The sequence below is a fragment of the Lactuca virosa genome, chromosome 9, assembly GCF_052849685.1.
Source record: "Lactuca virosa cultivar CGN04683 chromosome 9, Lactuca_virosa_CGN04683_v6, whole genome shotgun sequence".
Taxonomy (NCBI): Eukaryota; Viridiplantae; Streptophyta; class Magnoliopsida; order Asterales; family Asteraceae; genus Lactuca; species Lactuca virosa.
In genome coordinates, this window is record NC_136434.1 from 27,822,962 (window position 1) to 27,832,829 (window position 9,868).

General features: G+C 36.6%; 1 protein-coding gene across 1 annotated transcript; it reads right to left on the minus strand.

Moving 5' to 3' along the window:
• Positions 1-6,436: 6,436 nt before the first annotated feature.
• LOC145139072 (uncharacterized) lies at positions 6,437-7,454 on the minus strand. The gene is made up of 2 exons (XM_079073025.1): positions 6,893-7,454; positions 6,437-6,819 (listed from the first exon to the last, which is right to left on the minus strand). The coding sequence occupies exons 1-2, from the start codon at positions 7,452-7,454 to the stop codon at positions 6,437-6,439; spliced, it is 945 nt and encodes a 314-aa protein (XP_078929151.1).
• Positions 7,455-9,868: the final 2,414 nt, after the last annotated feature.

The window sequence follows — 9,868 nt, forward strand, 5'->3', positions numbered from 1 at the left end:
AGCAAATTTATCAAGTGGAAAAGGGAGCAACAACCCAATAGGTAATTTTAAAAGTCCAAGTAAAAGTCAATATCATAGTGTTGCTGAAAATGTAAATGTAGTGCCAGAACCGATTATGTATGTTACACCGGAGAATTATAAGTATATCGGTGATAATAATGTTGGTGCATATGTTAATGATGTTGGTGTAAATGATTCATTTGACAAAAAAAAAGCAGTAGCCGTGGTGAATAAGGTTGGTAATGAATATGGAAAACAGGAAGTTCCGTTTTTTGCATGATGATGAACTAAAAGGATATGGCGAGTTTGCGGATTGTGACAAGTTGGATATATCCGGCCTAGATAGTGATTCTAACGAAGAAGAATTAGATGACGAATCTAAGATTATTTATTCAGATACCATGTTTCATGGTATGCCCCCTTTGCCTTCGTGTCCTGTAAACGCTGATGTGAACATTCCATGTCAGAGGGTGGATATAAGTGAAGAGATTAAGGTTTTAGACATTTTTTATGACAAAGAGTTGCTCAAGCTTGCAATCGGAAGACAATGCATGAAACAAGGTAAGCAGTATAAGACTACCAGATCGAGCAAAGGAAGGTTCGAGGTTGTTTATTTGGTTAAAAATTGTTCATGGATGGTTAGGGCAAGGGGAATCCAATCGACTACTGCTTTCCAAGTCACAAAAGTTGTTGACCAACACACATGTTGTGCAACAAATTTGGAGTCTAATCATCGACAATCAAAGAAAAAGGTACTCGGCCACTTTATCGCTGAAGTATTGGTCGGAGACTATAATAGAGTTTATCGGGGCAATGAAATTGTTAGGGATATCAATTCGAAATTTCCAATCAATATCTCATACCAACAGGCATGGCGTGCAAAACAGTATGCGTTGTTGATGTTAAGAGGTACCAAAGAGGATTCATTCACCAAACTACCAGCGTATCTGCACAACTTGGTCAAGCACAATCCAGGAACTGTTACTCAGATAAGAGTAGACGATGATGATCGGTTTGAGTTCGTGTTTATCGCGTTGGGTTGCTCGGTAAGCAGTGTTAATTTTTATAAAAAATATAACATATGAATCCTAATTGGTATTTGTTAATGCAATGAAAAATAATTGTAGGTACGAGCGTTCATCAAGTATTGTAGGCCGACCCTAATAATTGATGGTGGTCACCTAAAGGGTGAATTCAAAGGCACGATGTTGCTCGCAGTGACAATGGACGGTCAAAACCAAATCATGCCTGTTGCTTATGCCATTTGCAAAAGTGAATGTACGGAGACGTGGTCCTGGTTCCTTCGAAAGCTACGTGAATGTATAGGCAACTTGGAAGACCTTACAATCATATCTGATAGGGCTCCATCCATAGCGACGTCAATTGCAAATATATTTCCTCATGCCTATCATGGAATATGTGGTATCCATTTGTATTTCAACATTTCAGCAAAATTTGGAAGCAGCGATACAATGCACACAATTTTTTGGGAGACATGCAAAGCCTATACCATTAAAAAATTCGATAATGGGATGAAAAAAATAAAAAAATGTAAATATTCGTGTATGGGAATACCTACAAAACATCAATCCAAAAAGATGGGCCAGGGCACATTTTCCCGGGAATCGGTATTTTCTTATGACATCAAATAGTACGGAGTCGATAAATTCAATGTCACGATTTGCAAGAAAGATGCCAATATTGATGTTGATTGAGTATTTTCGTGCAACAATGCAACAATGGAGTTTTCAGAAACGTAATGTTGCAGGTACTAATATTTTATATACATTGTTGATTGAGTATTTTCGTAACTCGTGTAGTAATAATTTTATGAAAAAATATGTCTATTTTTTTAGCTGAAACTAAAACAACACTCACCCCATGGGCTGAAACGATTATACAAGCAAATAAGAATGCTTGTAATAACTGGATGGTGTACCCTATCTAAAATAGCAGATTTGAAGTGAAAAGCTCTAACCACAAAAGTGTCATTGTTGATTTCCAACAAAGAACATGTACATGTAGGCGGTGGCAAATAGATGACTTACCTTGTGGCCATGTTATAAAAGTGTTGACAATGAACCGTTACGAAGATTGTTCGGAATTCGCTTTAAAAGCTTACTTTACAGAAACATTGAGGAAAACTTACGAGGAGTCTGTGAACCCCTTACCAAGTCCATCTGAGTGGGAGATCCCCGATGATCTGATGACCGTGAAGCCACCCATAATGGAAAGACGTCAGACGGGTAGGCCAAGAAACACTGGACGTATTCCGTCGCAAGGTAAGCGTCCCATACGACAAGAATGTTCTACATGCGGTCAATTTGGACACACTAGGAACGATTGTACGGGTAGGGGATCGGGGAGCGGATCTGGGGGGAGGAAAAAATCTACACAAAAGGGCATAATGACTGATGAGTTTGCATCCGGGAGCGGGTCACGGAACGAAAGCGTGTACCATACTTTTGATTTCAATATCACATTTGATTTGAATTGTCCTTAGATTAATGTAGGAAAGCAATGAATTCCCGTATTTGTAATTTGTATTGCTTGTATTAAAAAGCACTTCTGAGATTATTAATTAAATCTAGTACTCCACTTATTAACTCCTTTATTCCATGAAAAATAAAACACAAACATAAAACATTATAGAAAACGAGATACACCCTTACGAAACATTACATAAGACATTTCACATAAAAGAGCCTTCTACATGAAATATTTGTTATTTTTAAGTAGGATCCATGCATCCTCATACTCGAAGTCACTTCCCTCGTGCTCCAAAATGTAATGATCTTTAACCATTTCTAAAAGATGTTCGTCGTTGTTTGGATAACGATACCTGTTTTTAAGATGATGATACCGTCGATTAAACCATGTGATTTTTTCCTTTAAATCCATCCACTTACCAAAAATATCTTCTTGTGTTCGGTGTTTTCCTTCTCCCAGCGAGAGGTTAAACATGGCTGTTATGCGGGTCCATTCATCACCTTCTAAGCAATCAGGGTTAACCATGGTTACATCATCGTAAATGTTCATCCAACAACGTGTTACCACCATTACCTCTCTTATCGTCCATGGATGTGGAGTATTGGACGGAGCAGCTGCGTTGGAAGAAGTTGGTTGATTGGAGGCCATTTTTTAAAGTTTTTTGTTAGTTTGTTATAATTTTATAGGAGTACTTAAATAAGAAAAAAGAATAACATACAATTAGGTGGATTCCCATAAGTACTGTTTGAAACTACATTATGCAGGCTACAAAGTAGTAGTCACAGTCTACAAAGTAGTAGTCATAGTCTATGAAACCGTAGTCAAATAATGTCAAAGAGTAGTCCGATTGTCAGATACCTTACACGGAGATACCGTTTGAAACGACAAATATACTGTTCGAAAAGACAATACATTATGCAGGCTACAAAGTAGTAGTCAAAGTCTATGAAACCGTAGTCATATAATGTCAAAGAGTAGTCCGATTGTCAGATACCTTACACGGAGATACTGTTTGAATCGACAAATATACTTTCGAAAAGACAATACATTATGCAGGCTACAAAGTATTAGTCAAAGTCTATGAAACCGTAGTCAAATAATGTCAAAGAGTAGTCCGATTGTCAGATACCTTACACGGAGATACTGTTTGAAACGACAAATATACTGTTCGAAAAGACAATACATTATGCAGGCTACAAAGCAGTAGTCAAAGTCTATGAAACCGTAGTCATATAATGTCAAAGAGTAGTCCGATTGTCAGATACCTTACACGGAGATATTGTTTGAAATGACAAATATACTGTTCGAAAAGACAATACATTATGCAGGCTACAAAGTATTAGTCAAAGTCTATGAAACCGTAGTCAAATAATGTCAAAGAGTAATCCGATTGTTAGATACCTTACACGGAGATACTATTTGAAACGACAAATATACTGTTCGAAAAGACAATACATTATTGACCTTGCCTTTGCAGCTCCTACTTATTTATGTGTCCGCATGTGGAAAGCCCCTAACCCGCACAGCCTTACGCACACTAAGTAATTGCTAATTGACTCTTACAATTGTTTTGAAATGAGTTTCTCCGACACTGACCATGAAGAAAGCTTCAACAACTTGCCTGTTTACCTTCATAACCTAAGGCGAACCAACCCGCATACTCACACTCACATCAAAACGGATTTGATGGATCGTTTCCAATCTTGTTTTGTGGCTATTGGATGGGTGGTATAATTCTTTTCCAAATCCGTTTTGTGTCTTTACATTTGATAATGTTTGTACATTTAAAGTAATTTGTGTGCACTATTAAAAATTACAGGTCCATGCATTCGTGCATTGTTTCTTGCCTGTCCTCTATATAGGTACCGTCCCTCTTAGAGGGGACTACCTAAAAACAATGTTTGTAGCTGTTGCTAAAGATGGGAACAATCTGACTTTCCCTATAGCGTTTGGTATGGCGGTTGAAAATAATGTCGTAAATTCTACCTGGTTCCTGATGAGGTTAAAAGAATGTCTCGGAGAGGGTAGGGAAATAGCGTTCATATCCAATATGTACGATGGTGTTAGCTCTTGCGTAGATAATGTTTTCAGTGATTCTTATCGTGGTTACACTTGTAAGAGCGTGCAAAACTATTTACGTACAAGAGTAGGCTCCGGAAGATCATTGGAAACTTTGTTCTAGATAACATTAAAATCCTACACGTTGTCAACTTTTGCACAAATTTTTTCTAGATTAAGCATTGATGCTCGTGAAGTGCTTACGAATATCGGTCATCCGAAATGGGCAAGAGCCTATTTCCCTAACATCCGTTCGAATGTACTCAACATGGAAGTTCCTCAATACTTTTCAGTAGTATCGCGCAATCATTGTAATGTACCAATAATAACGCTTATCGAGGGAATTCGTGAGTACATGCAAAATACTTTTGTTGAACGAAGTATAATAGCAGGTATATTTTTGGATGAAATATAAAAGAATTAAATAGGTTCTACAACAACCTTTTGTAACCATATTTAATTTTCAGGGAGTTTGACTGGTGTATTAACACCGTATGCTGAAATGCTGGTTCAAAGAGGATGCAAAAGTCTGTTCGTTGGCAAGCAACACATATCCCCCAACAGATATCCTCTCCCATGCTGACATATGTGTATGAAGTGTTTGATTTTAAAACAACTTGTGTTGTAGACCTTAAAGCTTATACTTGTTCATGTGGAAAATGGAGCAGTTTCGGTATAGCATGTGGTCATGCCATCACAGCAGCACGTGATTCAGACATGCATGAAATTGTTAATTTGGTTCAAGTATATTACCATGCCGATGTATATCAGCTCATCTACCAGACACAAACCGTTCACGCAGTTCCCCCACCAGCTAAATGGGAAATCCCAGACCCTTTGATGGCTGTTTTATTGCCGATGTAATTTTTATTCCCTTTAAGTAATGATGCTTGTAATATATTTGTCCTTGTCTATGTAATATATTTGCTGTTGAGTTTGTAATATATTTTTCAATATATTATGTTTGTAATATAGTTGACAATGTGTTTGTAATAAGTTTGAAATACATTATGTTTGTAATCAACAAAATTGAACATAACATAAAAGTAAAGGAAATTACAATTAGAATTAAACATAACATTGTTAAAGGAACTTCTCACCACCTATTACATAATTAAATTGGTTTCCACAGATTAGGAAACTGTTTGGGATACAAGTTTTGTTCACGGTCGATAAAATCCCTCTAATTCTAATAACATCTAATAGACGATCTCGTTCTGCTTGAAGCTTTTGAAACTCCGTATTTACATTTCGAATCCACTTCTTAGCTTCCTTGATATTTTTTGTAGTTTCAGCAATCCATTTTTCTTTTTCAATTACTTGATCTGCTAGGTCGTTTGCACGTTGGTTGAGTTTGCGACTAATTTCAGAGTCCCTTTCATTGGCTTCTTCAGCGGCCTTCATAGCATGGAAAATGTCGGCAGGCATGTAATCTGGGAGTGAGAAATCTGGGCCTTTAGGAATTGGGTTTGTATCGGAACAAACATAGCAGTCTTCGTCTTCGCAATGCCAAACACCAAAGTCAAATGAATTCATTTTCAATTTTAGAATGTTGTAGTGTATCACGTGTAAGTTCTATGTTAGTTGCATATTAATAGTTTGAGAGCAAAAATCACTATTGGATAAGACAACAGGTAAAGTATTAGTCAAATGCGACTAGACAGTAGTCAAAAGCTATAACAAAGTAGTCAAACTACAATCGTGTGTCAGAAAAAAAACATAACATTACTGATAAAAACGTAAAGTAGTAGTCAAATACACTTAACATAAAAGTCATAGGAACTTAGAATTACTAATAAACATAACATAATTCTGAAAGTAAATTAGAATTACAAATAAACATAATATTACTGGTAAACATAACTACTAATAAAATTAGTCTAACTAATTAGTAACGTGCAAATGGTGGTACGACGACCATCTTCTCAGTTGGTATTTCCCAATGCAGAATAATTGGAATAGGATTAATCATCTCCGCTTGGAATGCATGTCGATACACCGCAGAAGTCAACCTATAATTAACCAATTGCTGTTTTTCTTCAACTGTAAGCCTGCTTAATGATGCTATACCATGTTCACAGAGTATGCCGCATTTTTGCCATTTGCCACAAGTACAAATACCACGTTCAACTTGTACCCTTTGTATGGTTAAATTACAACGCACTTCAAATTTGTCACTACCAATATGTGTAACCTCATAACCATTAGATTGGTTCATTCTCCGTTCAAACACGTGTTGTGCATAAGGGGTAAGTTGACCATGCATTCCACCTGTGTAATTAATTTACTTAAAATTAAAAAGAGGATAGAGTAACGGAAAAGAAAGAAAACAATTATTTATTGCCTCCAAATTCAGCTCGTTGCGCGTGCACCATTTGTATTGACTGATGGACCAGTTCAATGATTGTCGTTATTAGTAACTCGTGCGTGTTTGATCTAAGCCAACTCAATCGAATCGGAATGCTAATGTATTTAACATTGAAACGGACTTTAGGAAAAAAGGCTCGAGCCCATTTTGCCATTGGGATATTGTCAAGCCAGTCAAGATCATACCCATTAACCTCATTTTTTAAATTGTTTAAACAAACGTAAAATTCAGACAAGCTATAAGTTTTGCATGTCTTCCAGAACAACTGTTCGACAACGATACTTCCTGTGGAAGCCCGAACTTTATCAGCTATATTTTTACAACAATACCCATGATAGGAATCTGGGTATACTTGCATAATGGCGTAGTCTATCGAGTCAGACATATGGCTTATGAAACCAACTTCAGTAGTGTCACCTAAGCATTCTTTCAACCTTCTCATGAACCAAGTCCAAGCCTCGTCACAATCAACGCTTCCCAAAGCGAATGCTATGATCAGGGGTTCATGATTACCGTCCAAAGGAAGAGCAAGATACATTGTTGTTATGTTGGTCCCAATAAGGGGTACATGACCAACAAATAGTGTTGGTATCATGGATGTGAGAAAGGTAGTAATCTATAAGAAACGATGGCAACATTACACAAATGTGAACTTGAAATAAATAATAACTTAATATAGAGGAGGAGTTACCACGCATCCTAATGCGACAAAACAAAATTGAAACCTGTCTCTCATGTCTTTCTTAATGATTGTGAAAGAGTTACGATTTGTTCTTTGAAGATTATGAAAGAGTATCGGTAGGTTGGAAAAGCTTTGTTTGTATATCTCATTAAATCCACTCATTATGAGAATTGGTATGTTTCAATGAATTTGGTCGAGGCTATATAAAGGGATTTCATTTCAAATAGAATTCGGTCAGAAACGTTGCATGGAAATAATGTTTGAAGTGAAAAATCTATGGTTGGAAAAGACTATACATTATGCAGTGTGCCAAACAGTAGTCAAAGACTATGAAACCGTAGTCTAATAATGTGAAGGAGTTGATTTTATATAGGGATTAAAGCGACCATCAATGCCTCTGGTATTACATATGGATTAGAAGGTAGCTTTATCGAAATTATATTTATTAAAGGAACATCTGACAACCTATTACATAGGGATTAAAACGACCGGCAATGGCTCTGGTATTTCCCATTCAGATGGAGGGGGAACAACATTCACATTCCTAGTATGGTATGTAGTTCGAAACACATCAGCCCGATAATATATTTGAACCATATCGGCTAATTTCGTGTTGTTTGTATAACGTGCTGCAGCAAGAGCATGACCACATGCTATACCAAGAATGCGCCATTTCCCACAAGAACATGTGTGTCGATTCAGATCCACAACACATGTACGTTTGAAATCAAAAACTTGGAAAATATCCGAAGGTAACATAAACGGGATCTCAGGTGGGATTTTCCTTGCTTTCCATTGCCGAGACTTTTGCATCCTCCTTTGAAGGACCATCTCTGCGTAAGGTGTGAATACGGTGCTCAACATTCCTGAAAAAATCAAAGGATAATAAATTACCGGCATTTAAGTGATTTATAAAAAGTTCCTATATTACCTCCCATGACACAGTGTTCTGCAAATGTCTGTTGGATGTACCGCACAATCGCATCAATTAGCGTTATTATCGGTACATTGCGTTGACTAACCGATAACACCATTAGGAATTCTAGAATATTAATGTTTAGTACATTCCAACGTATATTAGGGAAATAGGCCCGTGCCCATTTCATATGTCCAATGTTGTGAAGAAATTCCTGTGCACCATGACTTAACTTAGAAAATGTTTGTTTAAAGTCTTGCGTGGTATATGTTTTGCATACACGGAAGAACAAGTAGTCTAAATTTCTGCTTTGACCAATTCTTAATCGGCAATAATTCAAAACACTATTAGACGAATAACCATGGTAAGCATCAGAGGATACTTGACCAATGCAAGAAGCAATGGTATCGCCCATGTTGGTTATGAGCGCAACTTCCGTACCCGCTCTGATAGCATCCTTCAACCTCATAAGGAACCAAGTGCAGGAGTTAACACTATTTGCCACCCCGACACCAAATGCTATTGGCGTAGTATTGTTGTTTCCATCAATAGCAACTGCTACGAACATTGTATTAAGATACTCTCCTCTAATACGGACACTGCTTATGAAGATGACCGGAAGCATGCATCCTATAAATGCGTTGATCTATTTCAAATTTTATATAACATAATTATTAGTTTTTAGACTAATCTAAATTGGTTTAGCAAAATAATAAACAAATCGATACTAAATTACCACACATCGAGAACGAGATTAAAGGCATTGAAGAAGATAGGAAACGATTGGATAAGTTACAAGCCGATATTTGGTCTAAAATGAGGTCAATCCAAGACAAAGAACGCGACATTAAAACTGCACGGGTTCGGGTACAAGATGCAACAGACTACGCCAACAAAGAAGAGGATAAGATGGAAAAGTTTCTCAAAAACATACAAAAAAAATACGACTGGGTGATTCAAGAAAAAGAAAAATTTCCAAATGATTTTCAAAATGTTTGAATTTGATAATTCTTGATTAATCAACTAGTAAGTTTATGCATTATTTATGAGTTTATGTATGTAATATGTATTGTATTATATTTGCTTGTTTATTATGATTAATCTATATAATATGTAATTTTCTCTCGATATGATACTTTCTTTATGTTTCATAATAACGGGACATTTTGATAACATAAACCAAAATACAACTTTATCTTTCGACATGAAACATTACACATAATTTGTTACTAAAAAATTACTAATCAAACTAACTACAAAATCGCCTTTGCAGCTGATCCATAGTATACCATGCCCATCCTATTGCGAAAGTTAGTAGCCGCAAAAACAGGTGTCGTCGATATACAATCGCCCG